The following is a 21,994-nucleotide window of genomic DNA, read 5'->3' as shown; positions in this document are numbered from 1 at the left end:
GTCACCACTCTGGAACGTAAAACCAGTCCTGGGAAGGTAAACAGCACAAAGGACACTTTGTAACTGACTGTGTATTAGAGCTCCCTGTCAATAAAGGTAATATGAGTCTGGGAAGTTCACCTCTCCCCTCTCTCCCACACTGAAGTTGATGTTTATTGGAATACACCAGTTTAATTTGCTGGAAAATGAGTGATACCTGATTTCGAATTTTCTGGATCATTCTTGCTCTCTCAGTGAACTGTCCTCCTCTCCCCGCCCAATATATACACACCTTCCTACATACCCAGGACCATTTTCCCGACTTTATAACAACACTGACAAACTCTCTTCCTCCGCACAGGCTTTATTTTAAACCATTTTCAAGTGACAACAGCTAGCAGTTCACTGGGAAATACCAGCTGAAAGTCTGTACTGAGTTGTGACTGATATTCACATTCAGTGTGCTCAACTGAACACTCAGTTACAGGATGTGTACAGAGGAAACAAGGCACATCATTCATAGTTGACTAGCAAGAGCTGTGTACCTAACTCAACACAGCCAATATTCCAAGTTTGCTGGATAGTCACAATTTTCTGGTATATGCGCCTAACTTTACAAATAACCCCCTGTATATTTAGTACAAAGATATTTCCCACTTCAAAAGGCTCTCATTCTCACTTTATACAGGATTTTATGTCCCATAACTGCTCAGGCTCTACTTTTTGCGAGCAGATTTAGAAGCAAAGAGGTCAACTTTCTGACTGAGTTAAGCAGCTTAGACTGAGCTTCATTTTCTGATCAGGCAAAACGTGGTTTAAAAAAAAAACAAGTATCAGAATTTGAACAATCCTTTGGCGACAGACTTCGAGGCAAGAAGGCCATCAAAATGGCATGGGATGCCATGTCTTCTTGCCATCATGCCATTTTGTCAGCAGTGGTAAAATTGGCAGATTGATGGCCCACTGTTTGAGTCACTTAAGCCGTGAATTAAGGACTATTTGCCCGCACTAGAAGTACAAGTGTCGCCATGTGTGAAGACAACCCAGCAAACCCTGGTGACTGCGTAGTCTGAGGAGGAAGATCCCTCTTTTTTGAGCACTCCATGGCCCATGGAGGAGCCCTGGCGCCCCAATGTCAGCAGCATTTTAAATTGAATGGTGACCCTGGCGGCAGTCAATTATGTGGCTTCCACCAGCAACATGCCTCCCCGGCTTCCACTGTCGGCTGGGGTGAGGTTGCCTTCGGCCCCAGCGACAGGACCTCTGCTATCCTCCTCAGATAAGGCCACATATCCCTCCTCCTCCTCCAGCATGTCGGCCCACTTCTGTGCCAGGTTGTAGAGGGTACAGCAGACCACCACAAAGCGGGAGACCCTCTGGGGGTGTACCACCGGAGCGGTCCAGGTATCAGAACCGTATTTTGGGCCGTCAGGTGCCCCACTCAATGATTGCATGGTGGCAGCATGGACCTCATTATATCAGGTCTCAGGCCTCCGCACTGGCATGGGTACCCCTTGTCCCCCAAGACCCGTCATCCTGGACTGGTCCTAGAAGATACCAGAGATCTCAGACTGGCCCAAGATGTAGCTGTCATGCATGATCCCTGGGTAATGCATGATACGGAGGCAGTGATCGTACACAAATTGAACATTCAGGAGTGGAATCCCTTGTTAATAAAGAGAAATCCATGATACACCAATGCACACAAGGCGACATGCCTACCATCGATTGTCTGCTGGAACTGAGGCATCCCACCAATGATAGAGAATCCTGCAGCCTGGGGATCTTGATGAGCCTCGTCCAGCTCAAAGGTGACTTAGTTGAATGCCCGGGAATACAGGGTATCTGTGACCTTCCGAATGACCTGTGGGCTGTATCTTGTGAAATGCCACATTGGTCCCTGCTTGAGCTCTGGAATGAGCCAGTTGCATAAACGCTGAGGGTGACCTTCATGGCTACCGGGATCAGTTGACTCCTCCACGGGGTGCCAAGTCCTCTAGGATGTGGTACAGTTGCCGCACTGTTTTTTTATTGAGATGGAGTCTCCTGTGGCACATGTTGTCCGTCATCTCATCAAAAGACCAACGACGTCTATACCATTGATTGACCTCCTCTTCTGGGTTCCTCCCCTGCCTGATGGACGTCCAGGTCTACAGGATGTACAGTGGCCCCCTGCACATTGGGTGGCGCCTTCAGCCTGTGTCGTCACTGCTGCCTCTTCTGGCGTCTGGCTGCTTGGGATTCCATCAGCAACGTGATGGTAGCCGCTGCGGGACCAACACCACCATCCATTTTGGTATCTGAAAGGAATTACAGAAGGAGAGAGCCCGACAATCAGTTTGGGCTTCCATCCCGGGACCCTCAAATCCCCAAGCCTCCCCCATCCTTACATGTCCCACCTTCTCTCAGAGTGCCATCCACAAGTCAGTTGTGCTGACAAACCTCGCTCTACACACTCACCCCGCCACAGGAGGAGCCCCATGATCTCATATTCCAGACAACTGCCTGGAACATTAGGGAGACCGTGCTCAGGTGCTCTACCCTGATCCTCACACTTGCCATATGGTCGCAAGAAGTTCTCCAGTGCTGAAGCCCTGATCTTTAGTATTTGGGTTTATTGTCAAAATATACCAAGGTACAATGAAAAGTATTCTTCTGCGTACAGTCCGAATTTCCTTATTTTCCTGCGGAAGTATAGGTTCTGTTGTGCTTTCTTGGTCATAGTGTTGACGTGAATGGACGAGGACAGATGTTGGTGATGTACACATCTAGGGATTTGAAGCTGCCAACCATCTCCACCTCTGCACCAATGATGCAGACAGAGGTGTGCATGATACTTAGCTTCCGGAAGTCAATGACCAGCTGCTTGGTGTGCTGACATTGAGGGAGAGATTGTTGTCGTTACACCACATCACTAGGTTCTCTATCTCCCTCCTGTACTCGGACTCATCGTTGTTTGAGATTTGACCCACTGCGGTCGTGTCATTAGCAAACTTGTAGATGAAGTTGGGGCCAAATTTTGACACACAGGGGCGGCATGTGGCACAGTGGTTAGCATTGCTGCCTACGGTGCTGAGGACGCGGGTTCGAATCGCGGCCCTGGGTCCCTGTCCGTGTGGAGTTTGCACATTCTCCCCGTGTCTGCGTGAGTTTCATCCTTACAACCCAAAGATGTGCAGGGTATGTGGATTGGCCACACTAAATTGACCCTTAATTGGAAAATAAATAATTGGGTACTCTAAACTTATTTTTTTTTTTAATTTTTAAATTTTGTCACACAGTCGTGTGTGTACATGGGGAGTATAGGGGGCTAAGTACGTAGCCTTGCAGGGCTCTGATATTGAGGACTGTCATGGAGGAGGTGTTGCTGTTTATCCTTACTGATTGTGGTCTATGGGTTAGGAAGTCGACGATCCAGTTGTAGAGGGAGGAGCCAAGTCCTAGGTTTTGGAGTTTTGATATGAGCTTGGCTGGGATTATGGTATTAAAGGCTGAGCTGTAGCCAATGAATAGGAATCTGACGTAGAAGTCCCTGTTGTCGAGATGCTCCAGTGATGAGTGTTGGTCCAGGGAGATAGCCTGCTGTGGATCGGTTGCGGCGGTATGCGAATTGCAGTGGATCAAGGCATTCTGGGAGTATGGAGTTGATGTGTCTCATGACCAACCTCTCGAAGCATTTAATTACGACTGATGTCAAGGCCACTTCACAGTAGTCATTGAGAAACGTTTCCTGGGTCTTCTTTGGCACCAGTATGATGGTGGTCTCCTTGAAGCAGGAGGGAACCTCGGAACAAAGTAGGGAGAGGAAGATGTCTGTGAACACACCCGCCGGTTGATCAGCACAGGATCTGAGTGCATGACCAGGGACTCTGTCGCAGCCGCCACACCGGGATCACAAAAATAGATAGCATGAGTGACCCACGCTGTCGGGAACTGGGCCCATCAGGGGAGGGCCTCAGGTGACATCCTTAGAGCGCCTTGGTGGCGTGCGCCGTTTTGGAGGGGGCAGAGCATTGCAAAGCAGCACTGCCCCCGATTTCACCGCAAATGGGGATTCTCCGCCCGATCACCGAACGCGATTTCGGAGACCGGAGAATTATAGAACATAGAACACTACAGCGCAGTACGGGCCCTTCGGCCCTCGATGTTGCGCCGATCTGTGAAACCATCTGAAGCCTATCTGACCTACACTATTCCATTTTCATCCATATGTCTATCCAGTGACCACTTAAATGCCCTTAAAGTTGGCGAGTCTACTACTGTTGCAGGCAGGGCGTTCCACACCCCTACTACTCTCTGAGTAAAGAAACTGCCTCTGACATCTGTCCTATATCTATCACCCCTCAATTTAAAGCTATGTCCCCTTGTGTTGGTCATCACCATCCGAGGAAAAAGACTCTCACTGTCCACCCTATCTAACCCTCTGACTATCTTATATGTCTCTATTAAGTCATTCTGCCCAAGGTATCACCCCTTCGCACGATCCTCAACAGAAACGGAGGATAAGCCTGGGAATGTGTTATCATGTCCAGAGCTTGTCATAGAAATGATCTGTCCATCAATGTGCCACTTGTTCCTCGTATCAGTGCCTTTCTCCGTCCAAGAGCCGTAGCTGTGCAGGCCCACCCACACAACTCAGTCTCACCAGAACCAAATCCTGGCACCCACATATTCCACTGGTGCTAAAGACACAGTTGAACATAGTTGCCTTCATAAGAACATAAGAACTAGGAGCAGGAGTAGGCCATCTGGCCCCTCGAGCCTGCTCCGCCATTCAATGAGATCATGGCTGATCTTTTGTGGACTCAGCTCCACTTTCCGGCCCGAACACCATAACCCTTAATCCCTTTATTCTTCAAAAAACTATCTATCTTTACCTTAAAAACATGTAATGAAGGAGCCTCAACTGCTTCACTGGGCAAGGAATTCCATAGATTCACAACCCTTTGGGTGAAGAAGTTCCTCCTAAACTCAGTTCTAAATCTACTTCCCCTTATTTTGAGGCTATGCCCCCTAGTTCTGCTGTCACCCGCCAGTGGAAACAACCTGCCCGCATCTATCCTATCTATTCCCTTCATAATTTTAAATGTTTCTATAAGATCCCCCCTCATCCTTCTAAATTCCAACGAGTACAGTCCCAGTCTACTCAACCTCTCCTCATAATCCAACCCCTTCAGCTCTGGGATTAACCTAGTGAATCTCCTCTGCACACCCTCCAGCGCCAGTACGTCCTTTCTCAAGTAAGGAGACCAAAACTGAACACAATACTCCAGGTGTGGCCGCACTAACACCTTATACAATTGCAACATAACCTCCCTAGTCTTAAACTCCATCCCTCTAGCAATGAAGGACAAAATTCCATTTGCCTTCTTAATCACCTGTTGCACTTGTAAACCAACCTTCTGTGACTCATGCACTAGCACACCCAAGTCTCTCTGAACAGCGGCATGCTTTAATATTTTATCGTTTAAATAATAATCCCGTTTGCTGTTATTCCTACCAAAATGGATAACCTCACATTTGTCAACATTGTATTCCATCTGCCAGACCTGAGCCCATTCACTTAACCTATCCAAATCCCTCTGCAGACTTCCAGTATCCTCTGCACTTTTCGCTTTACCACTCATCTTAGTGTCATCTGCAAACTTGGACACATTGTCCTTGGTCCCCAACTCCAAATCATCAATGTAAATTGTGAACAATTGTGGGCCCAACACGGATCCCTGAGGGACACCACTAGCTACTGATTGCCAACCAGAAAAACACCCATTTATCCCAACTCTTTGCTTTCTATTAATTAACCAATCCTCTATCCATGCTACTACTTTACCCTTAATGCCATGCATCTTTATCTTATGCAGCAACCTTTTGTGTGGCACCTTGTCAAAGGCTTTCTGGGAATCCAGATATACCACATCCATCGGCTCCCCGTTATCTACTGCACTGGTAATGTCCTCAAAAAATTCCACTAAATTAGTTAGGCACGACCTGCCTTTTACGAACCCATGCTGCGTCTGCCCAATGGGACAATTTCTATCCAGATGCCTCGCAATTTCTTCCTTGATGATAGATTCCAGCATCTTCCCTATTACCGAAGTTAAACTCACTGGCCTATAATTTCCTGCTTTCTGCCTACCTCCTTTTTTAAACAGTGGCGTCACGTTTGCTAATTTCCAATCCACCGGGACCACCCCAGAGTCTAGTGAATTTCGGTAAATTATCACTAGTGCATCTGCAATTTCCCTAGCCATCTCTTTTAGCACTCTGGGATGCATTCCATCAGGGCCAGGAGACTTGTCTACCTTTAGCCCCATTAGCTTGCCCATCACTCCCTCCTTAGTGATAACAATCGTCTCAAGGTCCTCACCTGTCATAGCCTCATTTCTATCAGTCACTGGCATGTTATTTGTGTCTTCCACTGTGACGACCGACCCAAAAAACCTGTTCAGTTCCTCAGCCATTTCCTCATTTCCCATTATTAAAACTCCCTTCTCATCCTCTAAAGGACCAATATTTACCTTAGCCACTCTTTTTTGTCTTATATATTTGTAAAAACTTCCAGCATGTTTAACCCACGGTGACATTCCACTTACATGCAGCACTCACCACACCAGCAACAAAAGCATCAGTGAACGGTGTAAACATTTCTTCAGCAGTGTCATCAGGTGGCCGATTTGGATCAATGTCGTGTACCAAGATCCGCAGCATCTTCTTGCTTTAAACCGGATTGCCTTCTGGACTCATAAGTCCCCCTGAGCATGGTGTTCCAGGACCCAGGTATCTTAGAAAAAAATGCCCTTCTTTCCGGCTTGAGAGAAGGAAGGCAACAGCAGCCTCCAGGCATTTTCAGGCATCAGCAGGACCAAGCAACAAACACAACCTGCAGCTGTGAAGTGAAGTGCTCTCACAAATTACAAGGCCAATTCCTCATTTACAAAAGCTAGAGTCAAAGGGAGTTAAAGTGACTTTCAGCATAGAATGAAGGGTAGGGCTCAGTCCTGGGAGGGTTTGGTGGGACAGACAGGCTGCAGCTGTGGTTGCCCCTGTTATGGGTCTCCACAATATTTAAGGCTTGAAGGTCTCACAGATGCAAGGCCCTTCACACACCCCGACTCAGGGCCGACCCCTGAACTAGAACGCTTCAGCCCCCTGACCAAGCCTAACCCCCCTGAGGGGTCCCCACCATAATGCAAATGAGGGTCAATGACATGCTGACCAGATATGGGTGAGATCCGGAACTCGCCATCGGGAGCGGGCTAGATAAATTGCAAATTGGTTCGCGCCCTGTGCAAATGTCAATTTTAACATTTCCCGCTGTTTACCCGGCATGCCCAGATCTTTGCCGGGCACAATGCGGTGGTAATATTAAGAGAGAGAAAAAAAGGAAAAAATTCAAATTCAACATTATTAAAATCCCTAATAACATTTTCCTACATGTATGGATGAGATTGAACAATATAAATTGTTCCCTTTTTGGGCCAAAGAGGTTGATTGTTATGACAGCATTAACATCGAGCATGTTGTTGAAAATGTATTCTCACTGTTAATTACCAGACAGCACTTTGTGTGGAAAATTTAATGGAAAAATAATATGAAAATCCAACAAGCTATTGAAGATAAGAGTGAGTTGATATTTGAGCAAAGCAAATAGGTTAAATTAAAGCAGCAAGTTCTGAAGATTCATGATTCATAACATATCTCAATCGTCTGAACTTCCTAGCCGGTTTGCTTATTGTTAATGGTGTTAGACTTGACATACATTATTCTTACAACAAGATCCAACCCAAAATCTCCAGAGGCTCAAATTGAATGCGACTCATTTTTTGGCCACAGCAGGCACAGACCCTCCTCTCACTATCCCAGAAACCAGAAGCTCACTTATCTTATCCCTCTCATGCAAGTGACCCAGCATCGGAAATGGGCCTAGTGTATCCAGGTCCCAGCTTATCACTGGGCCTTTGTGCCTTATTTAGCTGGAAATGCAATGTGATTTCACTGCCTTTCAACATAGGTATCAGTAATAGATCATGGAACCCCACATGTCGACTGTAATTTAGTTTGATCGTGGATAATCTGTACCGCAAATCAATTTACCAGTCTCTGTTACCCCTTGACCCTGTTGGCCGGAATTCTCCGGTCTTTGGGATTCTTTTCCCTCTGGCAGCGTATCCCCGTCCATTAATTTCTCAGCAGCCTGGGGTGGTTTCAATAGGAAATCCCATTGACAAGCTGCAGAAAGAGAGATTTCCGCCGTCAATGAATGTTACACCGGCAAGAAACATGCAGCTGGGGGACCGGTGAATCCCGCCTGTTATCTCATGAAAACATATCTCTCAAAACTTGAAAACTTCTATTAATCCATTATCCACACGTTGTTATTTATATGGGGATTGACATTACGTTCGTTACTGATTATTGTTTATTGTTGGGTGTAAATTTGGGAGAAAACTGTGAAAAAGGAGAATAAAAGGAGAATAAAAAAGTATTTAAAAGAAAAAATCCATTATCCACAACCATTTAGCGGTCATGTTCCAGATTTATATAGCTCCTGTGTGAAAATGTACTGACTGACTTCACTTCTAAATAGCCAAGCTCTAAAGATCAGTCCCTCGTGTTCCGGATTCCTCCACCCAGAGCAAATTGTCTGTATCTACCCTACTAAAAACCTTAAACATTTTAAGCTCCTCAATTTTATGTAGAGTGGCTAGTTTAGATGGCAACATCTTCCATTGAGAGACATACCCATACTTTCAGCTAAGGTGTTGATAACCTACATTATCTGCTTGTGTTATGCCGGTCTACATATGGCCAGACATATCGTAATATCGTGCTAATGAGGAAAATATGTTGTCTTACAGAAAGGACAAATTTCACTCCACTGCTCTTTAGTTCCAGGCAGACACCTTGAAAGAGGCTGGGGAAGCTATCAAAATTATACAGATGATCTAAACGCTTAGAGTATCTGCAGAACAGTGGTAGAGGGGGAAGGTGTGGGTCAGGGTGCATCTTTACAGTGGCCCACCAGGTTAACAATGTATCGTAATTCTGCTGGTATGGGAAATCCAGGCTGTAGCTGAGAAGCAGTGGTGAAATTCATCTCTTTAGATGCGACTTGTTTATCTGCTGACAGTAGCATGGCATTAGGACACTCATCAGAAATACAGAAAATGTTTTTGGGGTGGAGGACATGTGTGTGAGGTGTGCAAGGGGAACCGCAAACCATGTCCACATGTTTTGGGCATGCCCAGAGCTTAGGGGATTCTGGCAGGGATTTGTGGATGGCACGTCCACGGTGTTAAAAACAAGGGGTGGCACCAAGGCCAGAGGTGGCAATTTTTGGAGTGTTGAAAGATCTGGGAGTCCAGGAGGCGAGAGAGGCAGATGTTTTGGCCTTTGCCTCCTTGGTAACCCAGAGACGGATATTGCTAGCAATAGTCCCCGAAATCAGGGGTATGGGTTAGCGACATGACTGGGTTTCTCAGGCTTGAGAAAATTAAGTTCGCACTGAGAGGATCAACGTTAGAGTTCATTCAGAGGTGGCACCCGTTATCGACTTCTTGGGAGAAAACTAAACTGCACTGAATTATGTTTACATTTGTATTGTTTATTTATTGTTATAAAACCATAAATGCCTTAAAAAAATGTTTTTTTTTTAAAAGAAATACTGTAAAAAAAAAAAATTTGCATTTATATTATGTTTTTCTTGATTTCTGGATGTCCTAAAGAACTTCATGCCAATAAATTAAGGGCTTATAATGTGATTATATTGGGCCCATTCTGGACAGACACTTCAATTTTGCTCGATTGTTGTGTTATTGCCACTATCTCCCAAGGCATATCTCGCTGTTGGCAGCAACACCATTGATAAATCTGATGTTGCGTGAACTCAACATTTTTGTTAACACCTACCGTATCATTAAAAAGCAAAAGCAGAGGTGTGGCGCAGTAGTTAGCATTGCTGCCTACGGCACTGAGGACCCGGTTTCAATCTCGGCCACGGGTCACTGTCCGTGTGGAGTTTGCGCATTCCCCCCATGTCTGCGTGGATCTCACCCCCACAACCCAAAGATGTGCAGGATAGGTGACTTGGGCCACACTAAATTGCCCCTCAATTGGAAAAAGTAATTGGGTACTCTAATTTTGTTTTTTGAATGCAAAAGCAGCATACAGAATAGCAATTGGACGACGACTTCCGGTGGCGGCAATGAGCAGTTAAGCCGCACATTCGGCGGCTCCCACGGAGTACGGACTTTGGGGCTCTTTTCAGGGCCCCTAACGGAGCTGTAGCGGCGAATCCCAACGGGGGAAGAGGACAGGAGTCGACCCCAACGGTCCCATGGTCCGGACCAGGAGCAGGGCAGAGAAAAAACCGAGGAAAGCGCCTCTGAAAAAACGGGGGCAGGAAGATAAAATGGCGGCCGGCGAAGGCCTCGAGGAGCTGAGGAAGTGGGCCCAGGAGCAGCAGGCGATTCTGCTGCGCTGCTTCCAGGAGCTGAAGTTGGAGCTGCTGGAGTCCCTGAAGGTAACTAACAGGGAACTGATGGAGACCCAGACAGCCCAGGGGGCTGTTATCCGGGAGCTGCAGCAGCAGGCCTCCGAAAGGGAGGACGAGGTCGTGGCCGTGGCGGGGAAGGTGGAGATGCACGAAACGCTCCATAAAAGATGGCAGGAACGGTTCGAGGAGCTGGACAACCGGTCGAGGAGGAAGAATTTGCGGATCCTGGGCCTCACGGAGGGGCTGGAGGGGTCGGACCTAGCGGCCTATGTGGTGATTATGTTAAACTCGCTGATGGGGGCTGGGTCCTTCCAGGGGCCCCTGGAGTTAGAGGGGGCCCACAGAATTCTGGCTAGGAGGCCCAAGCCGAACGAGCCGCCGCGGGCGGTGTTGGTGAGGTTTCATCGGTTCGTGGATCGTGAGCGTCTGCCCCGGTGGGCCAAGAAGGAGCGGAGCAGCAAATGGGAGAACACGGAGGTGCGGATCTTCCAGGACTGGAGTGCGGAGGTGGCGAGGCGGAGGGCCGGGTTTAACCAGACGAAGGCGGTGCTCCACAGACGGAGTGTGAAGTTCGGCATGTTGCAGCATCTGTGGGTCACCTATAAGGATCGGCACTATTATTTTGAGTCCCCGGAGGAGGCGTGGGCCTTTGTGCAAGCCAAGAAATTGGACTCAAACTGAGGGTCTAGGATGGGGGATGTTGTATGATATTGTATTTGCATTTGCTTGGTTTAGTGTAAGAATGTCGTACTGTTTTTTCTATAGGGGTTTTTAAGCAGGGGTCGGGTGGACGGGTTCGGGCAGAGGGGTAAAAAGGGAGTTCGGGGAGCTGGTGGGGGGGACTGACAATGGGAGTGGCCCTGGAGGAGGCGGGGCCCAGCAGGGCGAAAGCGCGGGCTTTCTGCGGGTTTCCCGCGCTGTGAGATGGTGGGGGCGGGGCCGGGCTGAGAAGCGCGGGTCGTTGCTGGTTGTTTTCTTTTCCCGCGCAAGAGCGGGGGGAGGGTGGACCCGTTGACGGGCACAATGGAGGAGGGGCAGTCCCATGTGGGGAGGAGCCGAAGGTAGGGCGGGAGTCGCCGGGGTCAGCAGAAGTTAGCTGGCTCACGGGAGTGCTGTGGAGGGAGGGGCGCGGCTAGGAGGGGTCCTAGCCTGAGGGGGGAGGGGGGGGGGGGTACCGGGTTGCTGCTGAAATGGTCAGGAAGGAGCTGGAGGACGCAGGGGGTGCTGGAGGGGGGGAGTTGCCGCCGTGGGAAACTGGCAGAGCGGGGGACGCTGGCCGGGGGTGGGCAAGGGATGGGGTATGGCTAATCGGCAGGGGAGGGGGGCAGGGAGCCCTCGGATCCGGCTGATAACCTGGAACGTGAGGGGGCTGAACGGGCCCGGGTATTTGCGCACCTGAAGGGACTGAAGGCGGATGTGGCCATGCTCCAGGAGTCACACCTGAGAGTGGTGGACCAGGTTCGGCTGAGGAAGGGATGGGTGGGCCAAGTATTTCACTCAGGGCTGGATGAGAAGAGTAGGGGGGTGGCGATCCTGGTGGGGAAGAAGGTGTCGTTTGAGGCGTTAAATGTGGTGGCTGACAGTGGCGGGCGATATGTGATGGTGAGTGGCAAGCTGCAGGGGGAGCGGGTGGCGTTGGGGAATGTTTACGCCCCAAATTGGGACGATGCGGGGTTTATGCGGCGTATGTTGGGCCACATTCCGGACCTGGAGGTGGGGGGCCTGATCATGGGGGGGACTTCAACACAGTACTGGATCCCCCACTGGATCGATCCAAGTCCCGGACGGATAGGAGGCCGGCGGCGGCTAAGGTGCTGAGGGGATTCATGGACCAGATTGGGGGGGGCGGGGGGGGGGGGGGGGGGGGGGGGCGGGGGTGGACCCCTGGAGGTTTGCGAGGCCAAGGGCCAGGGAATACTCGTTTTTCTCCCACGTACATAAGGCCTACTCGAGGATTGATTTCTTTGTCCTGAGCAGGGGGTTGGCGTCGAGGGTGGAGGATGTGGAATACTCCGCCATTGCCGTTTCAGATCATGCCCCACACTGGATGGACCTCGGGCTGGGGGAAGAGAGGGACCAACGTCCGCTCTGGCGCATGGAGGTGGGGCTGTTGGCAGATGAGGAGGTGGCCGAGAGGGTTCGGGGGTGTATCGAGAGGTACCTTGAGGCCAATGATAACGGGGAGGTTCGAGTGGGGACGGTCTGGGAGGCATTGAAGGCGGTGATGAGGGGGGAATTGATCTCCATCCGAACCCACAGGGAGAGGGGGGAGCAGAGGGAGAGGGAGAGACTGATAGGGGAGATGGTGCAGGTGGATAGGAGATATGCGGAGGCCCCAGAGGAGGGATTGCTGGGGGAGAGGCGTAGCCTTCAGGCCAGATTTGACCTATTGACTACCAGAAATGCGGAAGCTCAGTGGAGGAAAGCACAGGGGGCGGTGAAGGAAGACGGGGAGAAGGCGAGCAGGATGCTGGCGCACCAGCTCCGGAAGCGAGATACGGCCAGGGATATTGGGGGAGTGATGGACAGAGCTGGGAAGGTGGTGTGGAGGGGGGTAGATGTTAATGGCGTCTTCAGGGACTTCTATGGGGAACTGTACCGGTCTGAACCCCCGGTGGAGGGGGGTGGAATGGGGCGCTTCTTGGACAAGCTGCGATTCCCTAGGGTGGAGGAGGAGCAGGTGGAGGGACTAGGGGCGCCGATCGAGCTGGAGGAGGTGGTCAAGGGGATAGGGAGCATGCAGTCGGGGAAGGCGCCGGGGCCGTACGGGTTTCCGGCGGAATTTTATAAAAGGTATTTGGACCTGTTGGGCCCCCTGTTGGTCCGGACCTTTAACGAGGCAAGGGAGGGGGGGGGCTTTGCCCCCAACTATGTCACGGGCGCTGATTTCCTTGATCCTGAAGCGGGACAAGGACCCTCTGCAGTGCGGATCATATAGGCCGATTTCGCTGCTGAACGCCGACGCTAAGCTGCTGGCAAAGATCCTGGCCACTAGAATAGAGAATTGTGTGCCCGGGGTCATTCATGAGGACCAGACGGGGTTTGTGAAGGGAAGGCAGCTGAATACAAATGTACGAAGGCTCCTCAACGTTATTATGATGCCGGCTGTGGAAGGGGAGGCGGAGATAGTGGTGGCATTAGATGCGGAGAAGGCCTTCGATAGGGTTGAGTGGGAATATTTGTGGGAGGTGTTGGAGAGGTTTGGGTTTGGGGAGGGGTTTATCCGGTGGGTGAGGCTGCTCTACGAGGCCCCGATGGCGAGTGTAGCCACAAATAGGAGGAGGTCGGAGTACTTTCGGCTGTACCGGGGGGTGCCCCCTGTCCCCCTTGCTCTTTGCGTTGGCAATTGAGCCCCTGGCCATGGCATTGAGGGAGTCAGGGAACTGGAGGGACCTGGTGCGGGGTGGGGAGGAGCATCGAGTGTCACTGTATGCGGACGACCTGTTGCTGTATGTGGCGGACCTGGTGGGGGGGATGCCGGAGATGATGAGGATTCTTAGTGAATTTGGGGGTTTCTCGGGGTACAAGTTGAACCTGCGCAAGAGTGAGGTGTTTGTGGTACATCCGGGGGATCAAGAGGAGGGGATTGGTAGGCTCCTATTGAAGCAGGCAGGGAAGAGCTTCAAGTACCTAGGGGTCCAGGTGGCGGGGAGCTGGGGGGCCCTGCACAAGCTCAACCTCACAAGGTTAGTGGAGCAGATGGAGGAGGAGTTTAAGAGGTGGGATATGTTACCGCTGTCACTGGCGGGGAGGGTGCAGTCCGTTAAGATGACGGTGCTCCCGAGGTTTTTGTTCCTGTTCCAGTGCCTTCCCATCCTTATCCCGAAGGCCTTTTTTAGGAGGGTCAACAGCAGTATCACGGGATTTGTGTGGGCGCATGGGACTCCGAGGGTTCGAAGAGTGTTCCTGGAACGAGGCTGGGATGGGGGGGGCTGGCGTTGCCCAACCTCTGTGGGTACTATTGGGCTGCCAACGCAGCGATGGTGCGTAGTGGGTAATGGACGAGGAAGGGGCAGCATGGAAGAGGATGGAGGCGGCGTCTTGTGTGGGCACGAGCTTGGAGGCGCTAGTAACGGCGCCGTTGCCGCTCCCTCCAACGAGGTATACCACGAGCCCGGTGGTGGCGGCTACCCTCAAAATTTGGGGGCAATGGAGACGGCCCAGGGGATAAATGGGGGGCTCGATGGAGGCCCCGATACGGGAGAACCATCGGTTTGTCCCAGGGAGCATTGATGGCGGATTTCTGGGCTGGCACAGGGCAGGGGTTAGGAGGTTGAGGGACCTGGTTGTGGAGGGGAGGTTCGCGAGCTTGGGGGAGTTAGAGGGGAAGTTTGGGCTCCCCCCGGGGAACATGTTTCGGTAAATGCAGGTTAGGGCGTTTGCCAGGCGGCAGATGGAGGGGTTCCCCTTGTTGCCCCCACATGGGGTACAGGACAGGGTGCTCTCGGGGGTGTGGGTTGGAGGAGGGAGGATTTCGGACATATACCGGGTAATGCAGGAGGTAGACGAGGCCTCGGTGGAGGAACTGAAGGGTAAATGGGAAGAGGAGCTGGGTGAGGAGATTGAGGAGGAGACGTGGGCGGATACCCTGGAGAGAGTGAATTCCTCCTCTTCCTGTGCGAGGCTTAGCCTCATACAGTTCAAGGTGCTGCATAGGGCCCATATGAGTGGGTCGAGGATGAGTAGGTTTTTCGGGGGCGAGGACAGGTGTGCTAAGTGCTCGAGGAGCCCAGCGAACCACGCCCATATGTTTTGGGCGTGCCCAGCGCTGGGGGAGTTTTGGAAGGGGGTAGCAAGGACGGTGTCGAGGGTGGTGGGATCCAGGGTCGAGCCAGGCTGGGGACTCGCATTTTTTGGGGTTGCAGTGGAGCCGGGAGTGCAGGAGGCGATAGAGGCCGGTGTTCTGGCCTTTGCGTCCCTAGTAGCCCGGCGGAGGATCTTGCTCCAATGGAAGGATGCGAGGCCCCCAAGCGTGGAGGCCTGGATCAATGATATGGCTGGGTTCATTAAATTGGAGAGGGTGAAATTTGCCCTGAGGGGATCAGTGCAAGGGTTTTTCAGGCGGTGGCAGCCTTTCCTGGACTTCCTGGCGGAATGGTAGGGAAATAGGCCAACAGCAGCAGCAACCCGGGGAGGGGGGGGGGGGGAAGGAAAAACTGTGTACATGGGTCTGTGGGATGTGGCGGGTGCTATCTCTTTCCCTTTTGTTGTTCGGGTGCTCTTTTGTTTTTTTTTTCATTTTCCTTTTGTTTGAAGTTGGGGGGGTATTGTTCTTGGGGTGTTACCGCGGTTGTTTGTTAATAGAGTTAAGATGTTTATATTTTGTAAAAATTTCAATAAAAATTATTTAAAAAAAGAATAGCAATTGGACTGGAGTGGTTGAAAAGCATTTTGAGAGGCTTCACTGGAAGCAGTAAGCAGAATATTGACAAGGAATTTCAGAGGCCAGGTTGTCTGAAGCTATAACACACTTCAATGGGAAGTGATGTCTTGTTGTGAAGGTCGCAGGAAGAAGGGGAGAGAGAACATTTGTTCAACTTTAAACTTAGATTTAGTGGTGGATTCTTCAAATGTTAACGTCTTAATATGCTGGTTCTGTCTTTTAATCCTATTTTTCCACCTACAGACAATCGGCAAGCCTTCTGCTTTGCAGAGGTTCTTCAAACCATGTGTCAAATGTCTTCCAGCAGTCACAACCTGGTCACGAAGTCTGAGTGTTGCTGTGATGGTGGGCGTGGTTGGGGTAACCAGTGTGAGCTCTGCCCACTACCTGGTACTGCCCAATACAGAAAGATATGTCCACATGGCCCAGGCTACACAACTGATGGACAAGGTGAAATAAGATATGCTTAATGTTACGCTTCTGATTAAATGTTAAGATCAAAGGGAGTCTTTTTTATTTATAATTAATTTGTGTTAGCTGCAGAAAAGAGCGTGAGCATTTTGAAACACAGGGAAATTATTTTCCACAGTTTGTACATCTATTCACGTTTGAATTGAATTAAAATTAATAATTACTAGCCTTAAAATGGTTTGCGACAATTGGATTTCAGTGGCCCTTGTATAAAAGAAAAACCCAAGCTATTCCAGCTGTGCACTATTCTGAAACGGTGCAGGAAATTATCTGTACATTTACTGTCTATACTTTCTAACTGGGTGTTTTGTTACAGACATTGATGAATGTAAGGTGATGCCTAACCTGTGTCAGAATGGTCAATGTATCAACAAGCTTGGTTCTTACCGCTGTCTCTGTAAGCTTGGTTACACCACAGACCTTACGGGCACATCATGTATTGGTAAGAAGCAGTTAAGCTATTATCTGTTTTGTAATAGGCAGTTCTTCGATGTGTGTCAGTGGCGTTTTTAAATAAATGACTGGATTCCTTCCGATTACTATTTTGAATATCAACTTCTGTAGTGGAAGTAGGAGGACAAGTCCCCTTCAACAAAAAACAAAAAGTATTGGCTGAAGCCTGTGAGCAAGTCGTTTGCCATCTTCTCAACAGCAACTTATATTTCTGTAGTACTACTTAGATGCAGAAAGATGGCTGAGTGCTTTAAAAGGCAATGACAAATATGAACATAAAGTCAGGAGAGGAGAAAAAAGGGGCACAAAAGCATGGTTGAAGAAAAAGGATTTTAAGACGTTTTCTTTGAATCTGTTGCAACCGTTTATCACGCAGCCATTTCTAGTCATTTTTGAGAATATAGCTTTTGTAGATAATTTGACTTCTGACGAAAGAGCATGGATTTTTGATTCTCATTACTATAACCAGTGATAGCTAATTAGTTTAGATACATTGCCACTGGCATTAAAATTGCACGGAATATCCAAGCAAAGACAATGCAATCGACTGTTCCAAGCTTGAACTTTTGTAGTATTTGCAATTAATTTAAATCTTAAAAATTGACACAGGTTCCTAATTTTATTATTCTTCCTATCATGACATAATCAGATCTTGATGAATGTGCTCAATCCCCAAAACCGTGCAACTTTATCTGCAAGAACACAGAAGGGAGTTACCACTGCTCATGTCCAAGAGGCTACCTCCTCCAAGAGGATGGAAAGACGTGTAGAGGTCAGTAAAGGAAACTGTAAATGTCCTTAGCAGTTTTCAGTAAGCATTGATTTGTTTTTTGTGTGGTTATCATCTCATTGCTACTTGGTCAAGTGGTGGATCCATCTACATGGGTCCTGTCTCAGTTTAGCCAGGTAAATCTTAGTATGGTAAAGGATTTCATAGGATCATAAAACCTCTATAGTGAAGAAAGAGGCCATTTGGCCCATCGGGTCTGCGCCGACACTTTGAAATACCACCCTACGTAGGCCCAATCCCTCTCCCTGTAACCCCACCCTAAGGGGCAATTTAGCATGACCAGTCCACCTAACCTGCACACCTTTGTGGACTGTGGGAGGAAACTGGAGCACGCGGAGGAAACCCACGCAGACACTGGGAGAACATGAAAACTCCACACAGTTACCCGAGGTTGGAATCGAATCCGGGTCCCTGACGTTGTGTCTCTGTCCCACCGTGCTGCCCTTATTTCATGTGCTTTAATGGAATTGAATGGCCAGACAGAGGTAAAAAGCAAATTTTTTTTTAAATTTCATATGGAGAAATTAATAGCTTGATTTGAAATTATTACGTTTTTAGTAGTGATATCTCCAGGGAAGAGCACTGTGAATGGTAAGTCATGAAGCTGTGATTTTTTTACTAGGAATCAAGTTTTAAGCAGCCCTTTCTGGAGCCTTCAAATTCAACCCCTATTTTGCTGAGTGAAACTAAGACCCAAGCTCAGTCCGGTCATGTTAACCATCATGAATGTATTGAAGTACACCCTGTTCTTGGATCTTGTTTGCATGAGATGACGTTTTTGATATGTGTGAACTGATTCCTGTCTGAAAATCATATACCTAAGATTTGCCCAAAGTTCAGACACCTTTGGTATTCGGCAGTTTGCAGCCAAATAGATCTACTTTATGGAAAAATGTTTAAATTAATAGCTGGAAGTATTTAATTTTTAAAATTTTTTTATTTTTTTAATAAATTTAGATTACCCAATTATTTTTTCCAATTAAGGGGCAATTTAGCATGGCCAATCCATCTACTCTGCACATTTTTGGGTTGTGGGGGCGAAACCCACGCAGACACAGGGAGAATGTGCAAACTCCACGCGGACAGTGACCCAGAGCCGGGATCGAAACTGGGACCTCAGCGCCATGAGGCAGCTGTGCTAACCACTAGGCCACCGTGCTGCCCTTAGAAGTATTTAATTGACTTGAATTATCTATCTATTTCCTTGCTTCACTTTTTCATTCTCAGATCTTGATGAATGTTCGACAAAACAGCACAACTGTCAGTTCCTGTGTGTCAACACTATTGGAGGATTCACATGCAAGTGCCCACCAGGATTCACACAGCATCATACTGCTTGCATTGGTAGGAATAATCTACACCCATGCAATGGGATTATTTGTATTATTGTACATGGAAATTTTTAATTGTGGGTAAGATCTACCAGCTGGTCATGCCAACGGGGCACCCCTTCCCCAAGTTTCTCGGCAGTGTAGGGTGGATTCAGTGGGAAATCCCAGCTGGGGGACCAGAAGCTCTGGATAGCGACCAATGTCAGGCTGCCGCCCGCCACCAAGAAACACGCTGCGGGGAGGCCAGAGAATCTCGCTTTGTGTGTCTTATGGTTGGAAGGATAATTGTTATGTTGTGCTGTGAATCTGGCAAAGATTATTGTCTTTCAGGTGCTGCAATTCCAGCATTTCAGGTTTTTTTTAGGTGATGTTAGTTGAATTGTTGTGGCTTTATCCATAGACAAGAAAAAATATTTGCGATGCACCAAAGACAAAAGAAAAAATGGATTAAGAAAAAGATATATCTCCGAACTCCTGTTGTTAACCCTGTGACCTGACACTTCAAATTCCTAATCACGTGGCTAAACTATTCTCAAACTGTGAAGTGCACTGATTGGAGCACATTTTGAGTACTTGTCCATTTCTAGTTCCTCAGGCACAAAGAAAGTATACAATTGCTCGAGGCAGTGCAAAGCAAAGTCACATGGCCAAACGTAATGATTAGCGATCTGAGTTACATAAAAAGACTGGGGAACAAATTAACTTTTCAGCTTTAGAAGGGGGGAACAGGGAAGCGATCTTATATAAATATATGTTTTGTAAATGGCATGAAACCTAAATCCATAAAATTGCTTCAGACCAAATTTTGACAGTAGGTAAAGGAGACACAGGTAAACTGGTAATTGGCACATTCAGGACTAAACCCTTCTCCATAAAACTTTAAAAAGAGAAGAAGAGCAACTTATGTCCACACCAAGCTCACCTGACTCGAGAGATGCCATCTAATTATCTTGAAGAGTTTACAAGCACCTACAATTGCTTGGTTTTGCTTATATATGCCACTTCCCACAGGTAGTACTTGAGCAAAGACGTTGGGCGCGATTCTCCGCCCCCCACGACGGGTCGGAGAATAGCGGGAGGGCCTTCCCGATATTTTTCCCGCCCTCCCGCTATTCTCCCACCGCCCAACTCCCGACACGAATCGCTGCCGCCGTTTTTTTACGGCCGGCAGCGATTCACAGCTGATAGATGGGCCGAAGTCCCAGCCCTTTACGCTGTTTTTACGAAAGGCAAACACACCTGGTCTGGCCGTTCGTAAAAACTGCGGGAACAACTCGCTTTTTATAACCATGGCACCGATTGGCACGGCAGTACCACGGCCGTGCCAAGGGTGCCATGGGCCCGCGATCGGTGGGCACCGATCGCGGGCAGCGGGCCCGATGCCCGCGCACTATTTCTCCTTCCGCCGCCCCACAGTATCCATTCGCGGGGCGGCTGAGGGGCATCCCGGCCCGCGCATGCGCGGGTTTCGCGCAAATACGCGATGACGTCATCCGCGCATGCGCGGGTTGGAGTCTTCCAATCCGCGCATGCGCGGCTGACGTCATATGACGCGTCAGCCGGCGCTAACTCCGGCAAGCGGACTTAACGAAATTCGTTACGCCCGTGATGCCGGAGCTTACGGCGTCGGGCTGCTAGCCCCGACCGGGGACCAGAATCGGTTCCCGGTCGGGAAGGGGCGCGCTGGCGTCAAACCCGCCCGGGTTTGACGCCAGCCTTACGATTTCTCCCGTTTTGGGAGAATCGCGCCCGTTGAATGGGAAGTTCAGATTAATGACACAATTGTGGTTAGGACTCCAGTCTGTCCATGAGCAATGCCATAAAGACATCAGCTGGAGTAAGTTAGAAATTAATTGTGTTTCTGGTAGTGACATGTAAAGTAGGGATTAGGGATACATTTTCAAATTCACGAATTGTAAGTCCTGATTTATTGCAAGGATCAGTCCTCGGACCTCAGTTATTTATCAGCAGTTATTTATTCATGGCATATACAAAGAGATTAAGAGTTGTGCATCCAAGTTTGATATAAAACTAAGTGGGAATGTAAACTGTGAGGAGGACACAAAGGTGCTGCAGAGATATAGGCAAGTTAGATGAGTGGCCAACAAGGTGGTAGATGAAATATAAACCTTTAATGGTTAAAGTTTAAAGAAATCTGAGTTTACTTGTATAAGGAACACAGAAAGGTAGAGTACAGATACAGCAAGCAATTAGGAAGGCAAATGGCTAGTTGGCCTTTATTACAAGAGAATTGGAGAATAAGAATTAGTATGTCTTGCTGCAATTGTACAGAGCTTTGTTGAATTAACACCTGGATGTACTGCATGCCATTTTGGGCCAGACGTTTATGCTACCACCATGTAAGATGGAGTCCTCCAGGGACGGTGCAGGCGTGCTGGTGTCTGATTTTCCACCCAGTAAGCAGGGCCAGTGTCTCAGTGTTAAATCCTAGCTCTGGTCTTCATGTTTAAGGAAGGATACACCTTGAAGCTTCACAGTGAAGCGTCACTCGATTAGTTCCTACAGTGGGAGGCTGAGTAAATTCGGGCCCATGTTCTTTGTGGATTGCTTTCACTTTGTACTATTCTATCAAATTCAGAGGAAGTCCTTTGACATGTTAAAATTTCAGCTCCTGCTCCATTTTTGCTTTCACATTCATTTGATAAATCAACTTATGCGTTTTCATTTTATTGCTATAACCACTTGCAGGACAATGTTTCCCATGTTCTTCTCCATCTATTGGACTCTTTTGGCCGGCACTGTAGCACAGTAGTTAGTCCTCTTGCTTCACAGCTCCAGGGTCGATTCTCAGCTTGGGTCACTGTCTGTGTGAAGTCTGCACATTGTCCCTGTGTCTGCGTGGGTTTCCTCCGGGTGCTCCAATTCACGGCATTCTGCCCCAAAATTATGTTCACTCACTTTTAGCCTGTTTTCTTTCTTCTCCAAAATCGTGCCTGCTTTCCTTTCTCTGTCTTCTAGTCACCACAGGGAAAAAATCAAGATTTGCTGGGTGCAGCAGGGCAATTTGATGGTTTTCTTTGCTACAACTGGCACCCTGTATTTGTTCCACATAAACTGGGCCTCCTAGTCTC

The 21,994-nt window shown here is 48.7% G+C and overlaps 1 protein-coding gene across 1 annotated transcript in view; it reads left to right on the top strand.

Annotated features, from left to right (window-relative positions):
- Positions 1 to 21,994, top strand: part of LOC119970306 (fibrillin-2) — a 433,007-nt gene that overhangs the window by 384,841 nt on the left and 26,172 nt on the right. The window contains exons 57-60 of the mRNA XM_038804706.1: positions 16,101 to 16,307; positions 16,645 to 16,770; positions 17,431 to 17,553; positions 18,799 to 18,915. Coding sequence (XP_038660634.1) covers positions 16,101 to 16,307; positions 16,645 to 16,770; positions 17,431 to 17,553; positions 18,799 to 18,915 — 573 coding nt within the window. The remainder of the gene's footprint in view (positions 1 to 16,100; positions 16,308 to 16,644; positions 16,771 to 17,430; positions 17,554 to 18,798; positions 18,916 to 21,994) is intronic.

Source organism: Scyliorhinus canicula, chromosome 8 (assembly GCF_902713615.1).
Source record: "Scyliorhinus canicula chromosome 8, sScyCan1.1, whole genome shotgun sequence".
In the NCBI taxonomy this organism is placed as follows: Eukaryota; Metazoa; Chordata; class Chondrichthyes; order Carcharhiniformes; family Scyliorhinidae; genus Scyliorhinus; species Scyliorhinus canicula.
Note: the sequence above shows the minus strand (reverse complement) of the source record. Positions and strands in the feature narration are given on the sequence as shown.